General features: G+C 39.5%; 1 protein-coding gene and 1 long non-coding RNA gene across 14 annotated transcripts in view; one reads left to right on the forward strand and one right to left on the reverse strand.

Moving 5' to 3' along the window:
* The first annotated feature begins 920 nt into the window (after positions 1-920).
* LOC119476969 (clathrin coat assembly protein AP180-like) overlaps positions 921-19,454 on the forward strand; it is a 33,613-nt gene continuing 15,079 nt past the window's right edge. For 3 of the 13 annotated variants that reach the window (XM_037750687.1, XM_037750689.1, XM_037750691.1), the window contains exons 1-16: positions 923-1,545; positions 1,660-1,950; positions 11,150-11,292; positions 11,776-11,851; positions 13,229-13,331; positions 13,491-13,584; positions 13,689-13,800; positions 13,888-13,994; positions 14,637-14,678; positions 15,172-15,245; positions 15,456-15,461; positions 15,989-16,001; positions 16,101-16,228; positions 17,592-17,665; positions 17,806-17,820; positions 18,408-18,578. In XM_037750687.1, the coding sequence (XP_037606615.1) occupies positions 1,821-1,950; positions 11,150-11,292; positions 11,776-11,851; positions 13,229-13,331; positions 13,491-13,584; positions 13,689-13,800; positions 13,888-13,994; positions 14,637-14,678; positions 15,172-15,245; positions 15,456-15,461; positions 15,989-16,001; positions 16,101-16,228; positions 17,592-17,665; positions 17,806-17,820; positions 18,408-18,578 (1,288 nt within the window). In that variant the 5' untranslated portion in view covers positions 923-1,545; positions 1,660-1,820. Of the gene's footprint in view, positions 1,546-1,659; positions 1,951-11,149; positions 11,293-11,775; positions 11,852-13,228; positions 13,332-13,490; positions 13,585-13,688; positions 13,801-13,887; positions 13,995-14,636; positions 14,679-15,171; positions 15,246-15,455; positions 15,462-15,988; positions 16,002-16,100; positions 16,229-17,591; positions 17,666-17,805; positions 17,821-18,407; positions 18,579-19,454 lie in introns of all 13 variants that reach the window. The other 10 variants (XM_037750696.1, XM_037750693.1, XM_037750695.1 and 7 more) reach the window with 6 other exon arrangements.
* Positions 11,746-18,401, reverse strand: LOC119476972. The gene is made up of 4 exons (XR_005204140.1): positions 18,033-18,401; positions 17,532-17,698; positions 13,004-13,069; positions 11,746-11,872 (listed from the first exon to the last, which is right to left on the reverse strand). It is a non-coding gene; the product is annotated as an uncharacterized LOC119476972 (long non-coding RNA).

Consider the following 19,454-nt stretch of genomic DNA (forward strand, 5'->3'; position numbering starts at 1 on the left):
ACCAAGCCAAATCTCTATGCAATTGTTTATTTTAATTAATTAATTTATTTTTTCAATGCATGTTGATAAAAAAACAAAAATCTGCTTGCTTTTTAGTGCATTTTTAGACCAATTTTATGCAGAATATCTCCAAGAAAAGCATTATTTTTGGCCAATATAATAACCCAGCATACAATATGGAATATGCACACATTTAAATCTGCTCTGTTTGTTCTTGTCTATGTGGGGCAAGATATAACCGGGATCTATAACAACAAATCTAAACATGTCATGGCATACTTGGGCAGTTAAGTCTTATCCACCAAAAACTGTTTCACCTCCATCATCTGTCAATCTGCATGCTGTGCTTTTAGTGCATTTTAGACCAATTTTATGCAGAATATCTCCAAGAAAAGCATTTAGACGCTAATTTTGGCCTATGTAACCCAGCATTAATATGGAATATTGTTCTTGTCTGTGTAGGCCAAGATATTTTGTATATTGTATATTGGTAGAAATTAAAAAAAATTTATTCTTATTTTATTCTAACGTTTTTATCTATTCTTTTGTTATTATACTGTTTACTTGCACCAACAAAACCAAAGCAAATTCCTAGTGTATACCTTTTACACCTGGCAATAAACACGATTCTGATTCTGATTCTGATTCTGAGATATAACCCGGATCTATAACCACAAATCTAAACATGTCATGGCATACATTGGGCAGTTATAGTCTTATATCTACCAAAAACTGTTACACCTCCATCATCTGCATGCTGTGCGTGTAAACCTGTGTGATACATATAGCCTATATGCAGCAGCACACAAGCACACAGTCACGCTCGTATTAACCCTTTTGGCGCAGTGATCTGAGTTTCTTATATATAGTGACTCCCCTTTAAGAGATGCGACAGTGTGTCATCCAACCCTGTCCAAGCACCCGTAGGGGGGAGGAGGAGATGGACGTATAGATAGGCCAAATAAATACACAAACGACAAGGAGGTGAGTGGTAAAGAGGAAAAAGGAAATTCCCTTCTTCTTCTTCTTCCTGAGCATCTTTGCGCTGCGCAGTGTTAACGTTGGCGACACCACCACCAGAGGAGCGGTGCGCATTTTCACAGCACATCTGAGGAGCGCGTTTTCTGGAGCCGAAACGGACAGGAAATCTGACCACCCGAGGAGGAAATAAAGGCTTCTTCTTCTCTTATTTTGAAAGGATTTTTTTTTAATGCACTGAAGCAGGGAGGAAACACAGCCGAACACTGATGCCCCCTCCAAACTGGATATCTCACCGACCTATGGAGTGCTGATTTACAATTCCTTAGGATACATTTTATTCTAGGGACACTAGAGGAGCCTCTCTTTGCACCACATTTTTCTTTTTTTATCATTGGCCTATTTTTTTTTAATAATAATAAATTGCTGCAGGGGTGATAAAAAAAATAGCCTTTCATTGCCAGTTTTAGTGTTACATAACCGGAGTGGCATTAGAGCTGTCCAAGGTGCTGAACTGAAGCCTCTAATAACAGGGACGAGCCGAGGAGGGGGAATTCACAACCTTGCGTAAGTCTCCTCATGCAACCACGCGTATTATCAACGTGAGCTGCACGATTTGATGCAAAAAAAATAACGTTTTATGTGCTCATTTTGTGCGCTTTTTTCTTTCCGCCCACACAGAAGGTCACAGGCCTATCAATCAATCGTGGAGGAGAAGAAGAGGAGGAAAGGATCCGCCGCACACTGAGCCAGCTTGCAGGGTTTTATATTCACACATTTTTATTCATCGTTTGGTGAAATACATCCCTGAAAGGTGGTTGATTCAACGGAGAGAGGAGAAAATGTCGGGGCAAACGCTCACGGATCGCATCGCCGCTGCGCAGTACCAGCTAACGGGATCAGACATGGCCCGGGCTGTCTGCAAAGCCACCACTCATGAAGTGATGGCGCCCAAGAAAAAGCACCTGGAGTGTAAGTCTTCCATTATTTCCTATATATACTGCACGCAGGCAGCAGGGCCTATGTGGCTTTAACAGGCTGCATCCACATGCCATTGTGACCAGTCATTTCTTAATTCCCATATATAGCTTTAACATGTGCATCCACATGCCATTATACAGTTATGACCAGTCATTTCTTAATTCCCATATATATCTTAAACAGGCTGCATCCACATGCCATTATACAGTTATGACCAGTCATTTCTTAATTCCCATATACAGCTTAAACAGGCTGCATCCACATGCCATTATACAGTTATGACCAGTCATTTCTTAATTCCCATATATATCTTAAACAGGCTGCATCCACATGCCATTATGACCAGTAATTTCTTTAATTCCCATAAAGCTTAAATGGGGTGTGGTGCCATAATGAATTGATGGTGATGACCCCATCTGGTGACCCCTTTGCCTCCAGTAAAGATGATGGAAACCCAGAGAGAGAGAGAAAGGGAGAGTATAGGAGAGAGAGAGAGAGAGAGAGGGAGAAAAGGTCATATTTTAAAGCAGACTGACAAGTCATCCTCTTGTCAGTCTTGGATCTTGTTGGGTCTTTAAACTATGGTGTATGGTCTAAGACCTGCTCTCTCTATATATAAAGCGTCTCGAGATAACTTCTGTCATGATTTGACGCTATATAAAAATAAATTGAATTGAATTGAATTGAATCCTCAGAACAAGAGCGTTTTAATTTGTGCTCCTTGCAAAGCCACTTCCTGTGACTTCACATTAAATCTTCACTGCTGAAGGCCTGCAAGTCTGGATAATAAAGTATCCAATCTAATGCTGTCTGGACAACGTGCAAAGACACCACTCATGAAGTGATGGCGCCCAAAAAAAAGCACCTGGAGTGTAAGTCTGCCCTCTTTCCCTATATACTGCACGCAGGCAGGAGGGCCTATATAGCTTTAACAGGCTGCATCCACATGCCATTATACAGTTATGACCATGTCATTTCCTAATTCCCATATCCTCCTGAGACCCAGCACATGTGTCCTCTGTAGTGGACATTTTGTCCACATGCATATCCTCTTACTCTTTTGAATTACTCTATCAACCCCTGGTGTATTGTAAAGAGGACATCCTAGGCTTTCCAGTCAATATGGCATGTGTTTTTTTTTTATTTTATCAATCTGAATGTATTCTTGGTTTAATATAACTCTACAGCCATAATCTGTTCATTTTGTTTAGTCTTTTCACACTGAAATAGTCCTGTAGTCCACTATACAGTGGACAATAAAAATAAAGTTTAACAAGCCTAAATTGTTAAGATTTTCTTTTAACCCTAAATAGGAAGGAAATCACAAAAAAAGTAATTGAAAGACACTTTTTTTTAACTCGGTTCCCAGGAGGATATAGCTTGAATGGGGTGTGGTGCCATAATGAATTGATGCAGCCAATCGGTGATGACCCCATCTGGTGACCCCTTTGCCTCCAGTTAAGATGATGGAAACCCACAGAGAGAGAGAGAGAGAGAGAGAGAGAAAGGGAGAGTATAGGAGAGAGGGAGGGAGAAAAGGTCATATTTTAAAGCAAACTGACAAGCCATCCTCAGAACAAGAGTATTTTAATTTGTCCTCCTTGCAAAGCCACTTCCCTTAACTTCACATTGAATCTCCACTGCTCAAGGCCTGCAAGTCTGGATAATAAAGTATCCAATCTAACGTGCAAAGACACCTATATTTGGGTGTCACATATGAGTGAGTTTAGGGCCGGTGAAAGGCCATAAAGTCACAGCCGGAATAACATTATCAAACCTCACAGCTTTATTGACACATCTCCAGATGACAGCAGGGGCCACCTTATGACAAATCGTGATTAAACGCTGTCATCTACCACAAATAGTGAGTCAGACCAAAGCAGTGGCGTGGTGTGGCGCTGCATACAGATGGTCCCATTGGCTCTCTTCATGTCTTTTTTCTTTTTATGTCTGTGTGTGTGTGGTCTCTGGGCAGGTCTGGTCCGTCTGGTGTCTTGGGCTCTAGGACCTTATATCTTGTGATCCGCTCCCCTGCTGAATAATTGAATAATCAGCCAATGACTGCCTTGCATTATTTACACAGCCAAAGGTGACAATGCTAGATGCTAGCGATTCACCAGGGACCATTAGCTTCCTCGCTCTCTGCTGTGTCTGTGTGTCTTTAACTTTAGACTGGACACACTTGGGACTGTTGAGCAAACTGCCACTGGTACAAACCATGAGACCGCTTCTATTGACCTCTTGAGACCACAAACACTCCAGAAATATCCTCATACACTTTATTTAGGAGACGATTCAGCAAGCTATGTTGTCTTCCATGAGGGTTTTTAGCCTACGAGGTTATGCTGTATCCATTTCTGGGGCAATTCAACAAGCTTCCTGTATGTAGGCCACTGTGCTTCCCTTGCATGTGTGTTGTTGTGCTGGAGGAAATTCCTAACCTCAAAAAACCTCAATGTTGATTAATTTTGTATGTCTTGATATCGTTTAGGGCTAAAAAATAGGAAGTAACTGCAAAGTAATCATCGAAATGTACAAGTAAAGGCCACCTAAATAATTCGCTATGTTTCAGTATGTTTGATGGATGACAGTATTTTGATGATATATGTATATATATAAAAGCCGATGGGTCGTATTTATTCCTTTGTCACAGTGACACAATCAGTGACCCTTGGGGTGGGCGTGGGTGTGTTGGTGGCGGCGGTGGTGCAGTGCAGTTGCCATGGCAACAGATTGAGAGTGTCAGGGGGATGGCACTGTAATGACAGAGGGCGATTGTGAGAAGGAAGAGGACAAATGACAGGCCGGTCATCTCTTTAGAGTGCAGAGACAATCATAATGATTGTATATGTCTTTAACTGGAACCAATACACTGTGTTTGTAATGGTGTTTCAGTGCTGGGTAGCTGACTAAACATTTACACTAATGCACTTTATGGCCCTTATACTCTCTTCTGATTGTACATGGCAAAATGTAAACGATGAACAAGCCTGATGTGGTTGGTGTGAATGCGGGTGTGTCACAAGTGCCTTTTTGACCCGTGATTCAACTACAAAATAAAAGCTGAAAGGTAATATATGTGTGCAGGACTTTCCTCCATATGGAGAGCAAACATTTCATTTTCTTTTGGCGTTGATGCCTGCATTTTTGGTTTCTTGCTAAATGAGGCCCACAGTGCAGGGAATGAAACTCCAGAGTCAAAGGTGTGTTATTTCTTGCTATTGAATGTCATATTCCTGTTTGTTTAGTCGTGTACTGTATATATAGACACAGTAGATATAGTGAAAGGAACACCGGAGGGCACGTGTTACAAATTTCTAGAGAACATGTGGTCCATGCAAGGTCAAAAGAGAGGAGTTCACACCAAAGGCAGTAGGTTTAAATTCATCTGAGGTCATGTTGAAGATACGCTGGGTGTAGAAATAGCTATTTTTTGAGGAGTGGAATCAATGTGTCGACCTGAACAGGAAGCTTGGTGACCACATGTACATGAGTTAGATTATGTGTCCAGTCTATAGTCCGGTGTGAGTCACTTTTGCTGGAGCCACAGCTAACATCTCTGGATGTCTAGTTGAAATTAAACTAGTTGCAGGGCTGACCACTTTAAAACCCACCTGCCCGCCGGCAGGTTAGAATTAGATGATGATCAACAATGTTTTGAAAGATGGTAAAAGGTTTAATAGTCATCAAAATGCTTCAGTATGTTTTCCAGTATCACAGAAGTGGGTAAAATCAATCGGCACATACTGCATTTTGTTGACTATAAAAACCTTTTACCATCATTCAAAACATTGTTGACAATCATCCAACTCTAAATTCTAACCTTAACCCGCTGGCAGGCAGGTGGGTTTTTAAGGGGTTAAAGGAATACTTTTACTTTTTGGGAAATTACTCTTATTCGCTTTCTTGCTGCGAGATGAGTAGATTGATACCGCTCTCATATCTGTCCGGTAAATATGAAGCTACAGCCAGCAGCCGGTTGTAAAAACAACAAGCTGCTGTTTTATGTGCTGGACTATTTCTATGGCAGGGAGCAGTAACATCCTGAAGTCTTGTCATCACTCTGAGGCTGGTTGGTAAATTTTATCGCCTTCAGACAGAGCCAGGCTAGCTGTTTCCCCTCGTTTACAGTGTTTATCCTAAGCTAAGCTAACCGGCTGCTGGGTGTAGCCTTATATTTCTGTCTGAAACAACCCGAAACGTTCAATGACTGTACAAATCGAACCGTGGGCTATTAAATACAGGCCTGCTAATTATTTGATGAGGTGCCAGAGACATAGAAGAGGCAATTATCTGAACATAGGCCTACTTGACCATTAGGTAGCCTGCCTTATTTCATGTGTAAAATCAGTGTTCATATAATATAGAAATATCAATCAATCAACCAATCAATCAATTTATATATTTTGGAGTTCAAACACAATGGAAATGTTTATTTATTTTTTCTCCCAAATGTGCAAAACAAACCGAAAACCGTGACCCCAAAACCGCAATACAAACCGATGCTACTAATACTAAATGAAATGTTAGTATTGCGCTAACAATCCCACAATGCAATTCCTTACATTTTGTAGATGTTAAGATTAGCAGGTGTACAACTCTACACCTGTGCAAGTGTTCAAAATGTCAATTTACTGTTTACTATAGAGTAAACTGCTGAGTGTCTATTATATAGGAAGTAGTGAATGAGTCAACGAGGGAGTGACTTGGTGTGAAACCATCTGAGAAGGGCTGTCAGGATGGCACTGTTGGCACTGCTGACAGGAATGAGGCTATCTGGATGAATCTACACATCAACACGATGTTAACGTGTGCGTACTGTCTAATTTCATCTGGAATGTTCTGGCTACTACCAGAGAGGTTTTGTTGTGTAACTATAAAATACAATCACAGCACACACAGACTAGATAAAGACACACTTTGTCACACACAAACGCAGGCTAGACTCACACAGTGTGAAGCCTCAGTTCATTCTTAGAGCTCTCCTGTGGGCCGTGGATTACCGTGTACAGTCTTTATTTAGCTCAGCCAATCCTCATTAGACACACACACGCGTGTCAGTGTGTGTTTATTTCAGGTTATGATACCACAACAGAAAGCATGGATTATATCCCACAATATGGCCCGTTAGACACCGGTAAACAGATATAATAACACATCTGCATACACAGTTATTATTGGGGTATTATGAGCTGGAAGTCTGAGAATGGCCGTGGATAGCGCTGCGCTCATCGTGCTAGTATGAATATTAACTTGTAGCTGTGCCAGTGACATGATAATGTTACATAATCACATTTCAGCCATTGTGGGCCATGTCTCTGTGTGTGTGTGTCATCTGAAAAAGGCTGCAGGGGAGTGTAATCTTCAGCCATTTCACAGAGAAGTGAAGCTAAATGAGGAATGGCAAAAAAAAAAGAAGAGAAAAATCCAAAAAATAGAGGATGTAATAAAACGCTAATGTGGGGATCTTCAAGCTGATATTGTCTATTCCATTGTGTGCTAGGAAGATATTGAAATAAATCTGAATCATTATTCTGGCTGACAGCACTGGTGACAAAGAGCTGAGATGTGTTAGATGGTGAGCATGGTGTGAAACAGGTGGTGCCAAGATAGGTGTGCATGTATGTGTGCTGTACAGGGGGGATGGGCAGTGAGGCAGCCACCACAGGAAGACCAGGACCAGGACCAGTGATTAGTAATAATCTGTTTACAACCCCCCCCCAGACTCCCCTTAACCTCCTAACCCTTCTGTCCAGCCCTGTTATGACCTTGAACAGCCTCACAGCTCTCACCTCTCATATCTCAGCATGAGGTGGAAGAAGTACTGACATGTACTTGTACTTCAGTAAAAGTAACAATACCACAGTGTAAAAATACTCTGTTACAAGTAAAAATCCTGCATTCCAAATCTTACTTAAGTAAAAGTAAAAAAAAAAGTATTAGCATGAAAAAATATTTAAAGTAACAAAAATAAAAATAGTCATTATGCATAATAATATATATTATATTATTTTATTATAATTTTTATTGATGCATTAATGTGTTCATCACCTTAATGTTGCAGCTGGTAAAGGTGGAGCTCCTTTTAACTATTTTTTGGATATTTTTTATGATTTTTGGCTGATAAATTATTAATAACTTTCTCATATTTTACTAATATTTTTGGGATATTTTGCTAATGTGTTTTGGATATTTTACTAATATCTTTTTGGATATTTTACTGATATTATTTGGTATATTTTACAAATTCATGACTGATACTTTACTAATATTTTTTGGATATTTTGCTAATTTCTTTTTTGGATATTTTACTGATATTATTTTGGATATTTTACTAATATCTTTTTATATATTTTACTGATATTTGGGATATTTTACAAATTTATGTCTGATACTTAACTAATATTTTTCTGCTATTTTACTAATGTTTTTTGCATATTTTCCTAATGTTTTTTTTGTATATTTTTCTAATATATTTTTGTATATTTTACTGACATTATTTTGGATATTTTACAAATTTATGTCTGATACTTAACTAATATTTTTCTGCTATTTTACTAAGGTTTTTTTGCATATTTTCCTAATGTTTTTTTGTATATTTTTCTAATATCTTTTTGGATATTTTACTGATAGTATTTTGGACATTTTACAAATTTATGTCTTATACTTTTACTTTTTTTCAGCTATTTTACTTATGATTTTTGGATATTTTACTAATATTTTGGGGATATTTTACTAATATGATCTAATATTACAACATCATTTATTAGTTGATTATATTTTTTATTATCAATCTGGCAAAGTAAATCAAGTTATCAAATAAATGTAGTGGAGTGAAAAGTACAATATTTCCCTCTGAGGTGTAGAGTAGAAGTAGAAGAAGTAGCATAAAATGTAAATACTCAAGTAAAATACAAGTACCTCAAAATTGTACTTAAGTACAGTACATGAGTAAATGTACTTACTTTCCACCAGTCACGTCTCAGTCATTTCTTACACATTCATGTCTACATCAGTGCTTCTCGACAGACTCCCTGCTGTTTCTCTTGAGGGTCTCTCTCTTTTTGCCCCTCCCTCGCTCTCTATTTTTGGTCTACAGTTTGGTGTCTACCTGCTCAAGGCAAGGCCAAGGCCTGTTCGATATAACGGCCTTCCTCTCCCTCCATTATCAGAGGTGCCTGCCAATATCTGCTGCATTCCTCTCTGCACTCTGTGTGGATACACTCAGTCCTGCCCTTGTTGGTCAGCTGTCAATGTCAGGGGGACGGACTAACAAAATATCATTATTCTGTTCTTTTTCTACCTAAAAAAATGCAATATGTGCCTCTGTATCCATTTATGTCAGGTATGTCAAACATCTTTTAGGGCCTCTAGTAGTGCTGCATGATTTGCAAACATTCTGCAATATACCTCATTAGTAAAATGCCATCTATGTTTTTTTTTTTTAAGAGTTACCTCCTACTTGCCTGACCAAATCCTCTCCCCCTCTTTTTTATATCTGCATGACCGTTTCTGTGGCCGTCCGCCTCCCTGACTCTCTCTTTTTATCTAAGAAGAAACTCCCAAAGAATGAATAAAATGTTAGATATGTTGATTATCTATTGAAGTCAGGGGCCTGCTTACATGCAGATTGCAAATGGTTGCAGCATCATTTTTCAAAAATGATCATTGGTCACAAATGCCTGATAAATTTATGTATGATGTTTGTGTCAAAATGAAAAAGAAAAAATTATTTCATGTTGCAAATCGCAGCTTGCATGTTGCAAACTGGGTACCTGGCGGACCCAAAGGTACGCAAAACTGTGTATATACTGTAGTATAGAGCTGAAACAATTAGTCAATTATTCAAGTAGTTAAAGGGACTGTTTGTAAGAATCAGAAATGCCGGAGTTTTGGTCAGAGACGATAACGTTTCTCGCTGCAGAGCCCCGTCACTTCACAAGACACGGGAAACCTCTGTTGGTCTGGAGGAGCTGCAGCATTTATTTCTGCACAAACGTCCACTGTACATTCACTGGATATTCTCAGAGCTACTAACTCTTCTGCAGTGTGTAGTGTGCGCGCATGCACGTTAGAGTGGAGCGAAATAGCGAGAACGCGCGCGGTGTGTGACTGAAGGCAGGCAGGCAGGCAGAAGAGCAAATATCTGCTGATAAATAAATAATAATTAGCTAATAACTTATTTTAAATTTCTTAAAAAACTCCCATAATCATTACATTAGCTACCAGGTTACATTTGTGTAGACAATAAGTCACACAATGGTGAGATTTGTGCCTGATCATAAGTGTCTTCTATTAGTTTTCCACCTCTGATGAAGAGCAGCGCACAGTCGCTTCTCAATCCTAAGGGCCCTATTTTAACGATTACATGCTATGTTTTTAATAAATTTGCAGGTAAATATTGGGGTAATTTGACAGTAATTCCAAAGAAATTTCAAATAGGTTACTTGCTAATTATCACCTAATCACCATGAAATTTGCGGACCTGTAAAATAAAGTGTTACCAAAGTATGTTATACATAAAAATAATATTTGTCTAATAAACTTAAATATGAATGTTCTCAGTAGGAAAGGACTGAGAGAGGTTTTCTAGTCACTGGCTAACTGTTAGTATTTCGTCTAAGTAGCAGTGGCTTGTTTGACTAACAGAAGGAGATATGGCTACTAGAGGAGGAAGAGTTTGGCAGAAAATATTGCAGATGTATGTGTGAGTGAACTAAAAGGAATTGTGCCTGAAATGGATTAAGAAATTACTGTAAATGCACCACACTTTACTTCACTTATATTCCACCTTGTCCTGATGACACTCACTGCTGGACACCTCTCTGTCTGTCTGGCACCCCGGGAGGAGAGCTGACGAAGCATTATTCTGTCTTTTTGCATTGTCAGCGTGCGTGTATGTACCTGCATATGTGTGTGTGTGCGTTGGCTCGTGCACCAACATCATTCCGTATGTACATCAGGTCTTCGTCTTGGCTTAATATTCTCATGGGTGTCTAGAGCAGCTCTGCAGCGAACACCGAGCCTGCCCACTTAAAGTTTAATCAGAGCTGTTCAAATTATGCAGGCATTTGTCTAAGACTAAACTAACCGAGACTCTCCTCTTACATACCAACTCGTGTGAAATTTCCCCTTCTAGAAAACTACTTCATGTCATCATAATGTTAATGATGATGTATCTTTGTTGCAGACCTGGTGTCAGCCACCAACACCACCAACGTGAACATCCCTCAGATGGCTGACACGCTGTTTGAGCGAGCCACCAACGCCAGCTGGGTGGTCGTCTTCAAGGCCCTTGTCACCAGTCATCACATGTGTGTCCACGGCAACGAGGTCAGTGGGACCCAATCACATCTGGCGTAATTCAGTTCAAGCTCGAGTCCAGTTTTATTTTAGAGATAAGAGATAAATACAAAGGATTGATTTAATTGTTTGAGGATTTTTTTTTTTTTTTTTGCTAAATTATCACCCAATCTGTAAATGTCTTGATAATTAACTTGCGAGGTTATCACTTTGGAGAGCTGAAATTGATCTTTTGAGTGCTTTGAGGGTTGTGTGTGGTGCTGAGGGGAGCTAGATAAATAAAGGCTTTGACCACAATTCCTCAAAGTAATGAAATGAGTCCTGTGGGTTCAGAGTGTGAGCAGTCATCCACGCAATCAGATCTGTAAATGCCGCTATGTGATGGACTGAAATACTGTTCAAAAAGTTATAATAACAAGTGTTTTGTTGTAGTGTTTACCTTTAACTTTCGTTCTTTCCTCCATTGCCTGTGATAGGTATAATGTTTATTGTGTTTCCCTTTCTCTTCCTCAGAGGTTCATTCAGTACTTGGCTTCCAGGACCTCCCTGTTCAACCTCAGCAACTTTATCGACAAAACCGGCTCTCACGGTAAGAACTATATCACAGTATCTGTGGCAAAAAAAAAGAAACAGGAAGAGATCAACACGAGAGCCATCTGGCAAATATGTAGGAAGGACTGGATGTGATCACATACTGTATATGTAATTGTACACACTCATGCACATTCACACATGCATGCAAACAGATGCTGCAATTTCTGTCTCATATTCATACATATTATTACTACAGGGGGGTGGGGGGTTACATTCTTAGTCAAGCCGTATTAGGTTGCTCTGTTTTTTTGTGCTTTTTTCTTTTTCAAATATATGAGAAAATTAATCTACAACCACAATGTAGATGTTAAAGAAAATAATGAAAGGCTTGGTTTATCCCAAAAATTATCATTTGTGTTTGAAATATTATCATGTCGGGGTGCCCTGATTGCTCACCTGGTAGAGCAAGTGCCCCATGTACTAAGGCTGAGTCATTACCGCAATCTCGATCAAAAAAATAAATAAAAATCTTAAAAAAAAAATAAATAAACAAATATCGTCATGTCCATGTGGGATAAAAGAAGAAATTGTTAACAAGACAGCAGTGTGTATTTTCTCAGCATTTTGTGGAGATAACTGTTACCGCCAAATAACTTATCGATGTAATAATGGTTGTCACAAATGCCAAATCTGCAGTTCTTAATGGTTTCTGCTGAATTTCACAAACTTTGGGATGCATGTGTAGTATTACTTTTAAGCCCAGTTTTTAAAGCTCATTGTTTTTTTATGGTTTTCTCTTGAAACAAAGGAACTGATTAATTGAAAGTAGATCTGCAACGATTAATCGATTAGCTGTCAACTATTAAATTAATCGCCAACTATTTTAATAATTGATTCATCAGTTTGAGCAATTTTCAAAGTCTAAATTCTCTGATTCCAGCTTCCTAAATGTGAATATTTTCTGGTTTCTTTACTCCTCTATGACAGTAAACTAAATATATTTGAGTTGTGGACAAAACAAGATATTTGAGGACGTCATCTTGGACTTTGGGAAACACTGAACGACATGTTTCACCATTTTCTGACATTTTATAGACCAAACAACTAATCGATTAATCAAGAAAATAATCAACAGATTAATCTACGATGAAAATAATTGTTTTACTCAGATTTTATCTCCCCATGGTGTCAAAAAGTGTTACATTACCTGCTGCAAGAAGCCACTGTTCAACCCAGTTTGTAGAAAACTTTTGTCCCATTTGGGCAAGGAAAGCTTAGGAGAAAGTGAGGAGAAAAATTAATTAATTATTTATAAATGAAAAACAACTTTTTAATATTGAAAATAAAAACCAATTGATTTGTAGATTATTTCTAAAAATTAAAAAAAATAAATAAATAATGAACCCTGCCTGCTTTCTGACATCCTGTTTAGGCTACGACATGTCTACATTCATCAGACGATATGGCCGATACCTGAACGAAAAAGCCTTCGCCTACCGCCAGATGGCTTTTGATTTCACCAGAGTCAAGAAAGGGTGAGTCAACCATGGTGTTCAGAGAGGCTGTGCTTTTAGGCCTTTGCTTCCTCATACCTCTACTTTCTACCGTCTAGACAGTCTCGGCTTTTTTTTTTATATCTCCAATAGCTGTTCTCATCCCTGTGAAGCATCTAACACTCTGTTGTATTCTCTCAGTGCTGAGGGCGTGATGAGGACCATGACCACTGAGAAGCTGTTGAAAGGCATGCCTGTTCTGCAGACTCAGATTGACACACTCCTGGAGTTCGATGTGAGTCAGACTTTGGCTCGATATCTGCACATTACCGAGCAGCAACACAGGACAGAGGGTTTCCCAGATCTTCCACTTCTCACATGCTCTCTTCTTCCTCTCAGATTCATCCCAAGGAGCTGAACAATGGGATCATCAATGCTGCGTTCCTGCTTCTCTTCAAGGATCTGGTCAAACTGTTCGCGTCCTACAACGACGGCGTCATCAACTTATTAGGTCGGTATATTTCACTTGGTACCTCATAGATGAAAACGTGCGCTGCAGAGAATCTGAACCTGAAAACCTTTTGATTCCCGTACGTAGAGAAATACTTCAAGATGAAGAAGGGTGACTGTAAGGAGGCCTTGGAGATCTACAAAAGGTTCCTGACCAGGGTGACAAAGATTGGGGAATTCCTGAAGCTGGCTGAGGTAAGAGGCAACCAATAGTCTTTAAAGCTGCAGAAGGTAACTTTGAGCATATAATAAAAATATATATTTTTTTAACGGTCACTTTATCCTAAAAAAATCAGGTTCCTCTGCCTCCTTCTAGCACCCGAAAGAAAACAACCAATGAGAGCCAAGAAATCTCTACAGCAGCTGTCAATCACCGCTCGCAAAACTCGCAAACTCCGATCAAACTGTAAAACTAGGCAGCGCTGGTCAATTATGAATCAATATTCTGTTACTGTAATGCCTATTTCTCATATCAAATGTTTTCAGAAACATCTTGTAGTGTACTGTTTAGCTGTAAAATGAGAAAGTTGCTCCAACTGGTGGGCGGTGCTTGGTATCCTCAACTGATGTCAACATGGCTTTCAACTTTCTCATTTTACAGCTAAACGGTACACTACAAGATGTTTCTGAACATCCCTCTGGGTGTTGAAATCCTGCAAATGCCATAAGGAGCACAGGAGGACACAGAGGAACATTAGTTTTTCGGATTATCTGTCTCACGCACTACTGTCTGGATATAGTGACCGTTTTATAAAAACAACCTTTTATCATATTTGCTCAAAGTTACCGATATACGTCATGACAAAGCAGATTTTAAACTCTTTTTCCCTTTAACAGACAGTCGGAGTTGACAAAAACGACATTCCTGACATCAACTACGTAAGTTAAAACATGTCGTGGCTCTTATATATATATTTTTTTTTCCTGGAAGGATTGCAAACCAAGAAAGTAATGCACATGAATACCACCCATCCCACCTCACGCACACACACCCACGACTCACCCACCCTAAATCTCCCCTCACCCCAGTGTCTCCACCCGGGGGTGGTAGTGGATCTAGCAGACTCAGACGACGAAGATTGTCCTTTTACACCTCTCGAGGACCCGGTAACAACAGAAACACAGGGTGCCCTGGCTGAGTGCCTGTTTGCAGGATGGAGTGTCGGCATGTTAATTGAATTTCAGACACACAAATCATGTGTGTGTGTGTTTATACATGCATGGGGGTATTGCAGTGAGATTTCCCAAAGCCCTGTCACTCTCAATTTGTACCACTTTTCTTGGACTTGCACAGCCTGACATTGCGATGTAGGAGACAACCGGAAAGGATTATTTATTGATTGCTCCATTTTCGATTTTTCTTTTTTGTCAGGCTCCCAGCAGTATCCTGGAGAGTCTGGAAACACACATGAACGGTCTGGAGGATGTGAAGGGTGGAAAGAAGGGGTAAGGCATTGTCAGTGTGAAGCCAGATTAAAAGAATTAGGAACAACAAAAGTAAAAGAAGTTGAGATCTGAGAAACTCCCTCTTTGTTTTTCCATGAATAACCAAGATAAATGTTGGTAGAAACAGGCCTTAACAAGTGCTATATTTCTATAATTTCCTTTAACCCTTCCTCTCTTTTATCCCCCTTTATGTTCATTTGGAATCACCAGTGAAGGGTGAGCATATACTGTATATTTTGTTTGGAGTTTACTAACCTCTTAGAAAACTGTGATTTATTTTACTGTCATTTCCCTCCCCGCCAGGTTTACTTACACATTATTCACATGTGAATTACATTATGAAGGTGATCTATCCATGTGAATAGAAATACAGCTACACCACAACTAACTAGGTCATGTGAAAAATGATGTGATTACATGTGAGAAACACCTCATGTGTATTATCACATCCAGACATTGCAATGTGAATCAGTATATGACGTTTTTTTTTCCAAAGTTAAATGGTTTAGTTGCACAAAATTTAAAACGTTAGTTGACCAAATCAGAGTATTTTAAACATATTGCTTTGGAAATTAACTCTTCATATGATCACATATGATGCAATCTGTCTTGCATATTTGTTCTTGAGGTTTATTTAACCTTTAAAAAATAGACCCACCCAATAATGTTCAGTCTGTGTCCAGGAGATTTGTCTATTTCAAGCAAAAGAACTAACAATTCCTTCTGCTCTTTCACTTTTTCAGGTCTCCAACAAAGGTGAGATGCAAAAGTCAAAACAGTCTATTTTCTCTTTTTTATTGAGCTCTTCCAGTCTGATGCACCACTGAAAACGGGGCTTCTCTGTCTATCCTTCAGGGGTCTCCGACGAACAACGTGTCTCCAACATCAACTCCGGCCAAATCTTCAAACGCTGTTCCCACACTGCAGCCTCCTCCTGGGGAGAGCGCCGCCGCCGCCGCTGCTGCTGCTGAGCCAGTTGAAGAGTGAGTGTCTGTAAACTCTGTGACCTCCTCCTCTCTGCTCTGCTTTTCAATGATTCATTTGGCAATAAATGGTCCTTGAAACTTTTGTAAACCATGCTGAAGAGCTCATATTGCAGTGATTATTTGGACTTATTGCTGATAATGTATTTGATAAATGCTAAAAAGTTTCTGGATGTACCAATACTATTTTTAGCCACGGTAGCGTTGTGGCTCTAGGGATGGATGTCAGTCTGTTGGTCCACCGCTTTAGTCCAGGCTGAAATAGCTCAACAACTGTTTAATGGACATTATAAATCCTACTGCCTTTGGTGATCCCCTGACTTTTCCTTGAGCGCAATGAGGTCGCCATTTTTGGTTTTGAGTGAAATATCTTGACAACTATTGGACTGATTGCCATGAAATTTACTACATTGATTTATGGTCCCTATAGAGGATGGATTGTAATCACATTGATGACCCCTTAACCATCTATTGCCATCATTGTGTCAAAATTTGAATTTGTCCAATATTTTTATGTCATGTGTAACTCATGATATTCCCATCGGCCTCAGATGTAGTTTGTGCTAACACCCGGGCCACAGTTTGCCTTTCATAATGGCCATTTCATTTAATTATAAATGTCATTTATATTTATTTTAGACAGAAAAAGGTTAAGAAGCTTGTGCTCAATTGTAAATAATAATAATCTACGATTAAAAGCCGGTACTCTACTCTATTCATTTTTGGAGCCGTGCAAGTCACTGCATCTTCCACAACACTGTCCTGTTATTTCAGAATAACAGAAGTGTTTTAACAAATGAAGGAATTTTGTCCACAGAAAAAAAATGCTAGAGGGCTTTTATTTTGAAACAGAAACAGGAAGTATTGAGTTAAAAAAGATATTGACTTCATGTTTTCATATCTGTGACATGTTCTACAGATAAAGACATTGAAACTGTAGTAATGTTTCTGGTATGATGTCAATATACAGTCTAAAGATAATTTTCACTGTCTATATATGCTTTGAACCGCGTGCGGCACGCAAAACAAATAAGCAAGACTCTAATCTCAAGAAGAGACGCAGCTGAGCCGTGCTGCTCATGCGGGCTGTGTGGCTTCTCTAACGTGTTAACATGGGCGCCAAAATAAAAAGCAAGAGGTTCTGCGACGCACGCGCTGGTCATTGCGTCCTGCGTTTCTTGGGCGTAACTGCTTATTAGCAAATGTTAACATGTTAAAACATCTGTAAATACAGTCTTGTTTCAGGCTATCGCTGATAACAATATTTACTTCTTTCTGCAACAAGCAAATGTAGAATAATTACCTTCTGCAAAGGATGATGAACTGACTGTCGATCGCTCTCTGTTTCTGCCTCCTTCTCCAGTTCCTTGTTGGACCTGGATCCACTGTCCTCCTCGGGTCCCTCAGGACCATCAGCTGCCCCCACGTCTTGGGGAGGTAAGTCTCCTTCCTTCCTGTCAAATGGTTCATCTGAAAGAATCCAAATAATTAATCTGTTTTCTTTTAGTGAACTGTCAAAAACTGTTTCATCTTGGGCTTGAACTGACATGTATTTTCTTTGTTTTCTGCTTCCATAGATCTTCTTGGATCGGGTGAGTGTCACTCTTCACTTTACCTCCAGCCTCTAGTCTAGACTGGTGTAAACTGTAACTGTCTTAAATCATCTTCCAGGACACCTCAATGTCACTCAATGACTTTCTTTCTAAACATACTCTTAATCTGAAATTGAGGTGACCTGGAAACAATGTCAGTGTTTTAATCCAAATCAAACATAGACTGTAATGTACAAATGTCATGTGGTTACCTCCCTGTTTGTCTCCTCAAGCTGTTCTCTTTAGTCTGAGTAGTGTCTTTGTTTCTCTCTGCCTTCTCTCTCCCTTCCCTCCACATACTCCATTGTCTGTTTTTGGTTTACAACGGGGGCTTTTTTGGTTGGTTGTTTTTTTTATTTGTTGGTTATGACTGGATGGTGTTGGATAATTTAATTTGGTTTAAATTTGAATTTTGCTTTGCTTGGTCAACTCCAAAATTCCTTAACTTGCTATAATTTGAATTTGTTTTGGCTTGCTTTTGTTCACCGTTGTGACGGTGACTCAACTGGTTATTTTGGTTGCTCTTTTGGGGTTTATTTTGGTACCTTTCTTTGGGGATTTCGAAAACACCCCTTTGGTACTCGCAGAAATGGGCGATTCCTTGCTATCTGAACCCACCCTCACGGCAGAGCCCGCCCCCTCCTCTGCAGCAGCAACGCCCACTCCTGCAGCAGCAGAACCCGTGGTCTCTCTAGCTCCTCCCACTAGCACAGCAGCCGCCACTACCCCTGCCGCCGCCAATATGGATCTGTTGGGAGGTCAGTGGGCTTCCAGAAAATTCTCTACGAAAGAATCACTCTGGGAAGCTCAACCCTAAAACCATCACACAAATATGATCACACAAAGACGACTGCATGCTCAAACACACACAGTATGTAGACAGAACTATGCTGATTTATCACTGATACTGTCTGTATTCTGCTAACGAAGTTGCATCATCAAAAACAGCGATGCATTGATGCACACCACCATCATGTTCAGCTATCAACTGCCTAGTGTGCCTACAAAAGCATCCAATATTAAATAGATAAATAATTATGAAACAAAAATTGTGTAAATTGTAAAATAATTGAAGAACTCAATTCAATAGAAATGTCATTTAATTGACTTTATTGTTATTTCATCATTGACATTTTCATTTAAAAATACCCCTTTTCAAAAGTGTGTTTTATTTCCTAATGGCATTTCCCCAATGACCCATTTCAGTGTTGTTTTCAACAGTACCGCCTCCTCCCCTTTCAGCCAATCACATGTCTTCAGCCTCTACAACTAACTGCTAGCCCGTTAGCTCCCTCAGCCAGAGCAACAACAATGTCAAAGTTATTCTGAATCAACAAACTAGAGGTTGCTACCGTAAATAAACAATACACAGACACAATAACTTGTTAGGTGGGCATGTTTACATGCTACTGTACCTACCATGCACCTACCTAACATACTGTAGACTGTATGTAAGAAGTGGACGTAGTGGCGTGATTGGTTAGTGGACTGCCCTTTTGAAGCCTTGAGTACGGCATTTTAGCCGTCACCATCTTGTTTTTTTGCAACCAGAATTTACACAAGAGGGTGGAGCTAAGTACAACCAAACACTGAATAGGATATATTCAGGCGACCAAAAAGGTTAAAATTAACTT

The sequence above is a fragment of the Sebastes umbrosus genome, chromosome 18 (assembly GCF_015220745.1).
Source record: "Sebastes umbrosus isolate fSebUmb1 chromosome 18, fSebUmb1.pri, whole genome shotgun sequence".
Lineage (NCBI taxonomy): Eukaryota > Metazoa > Chordata > Actinopteri > Perciformes > Sebastidae > Sebastes > Sebastes umbrosus.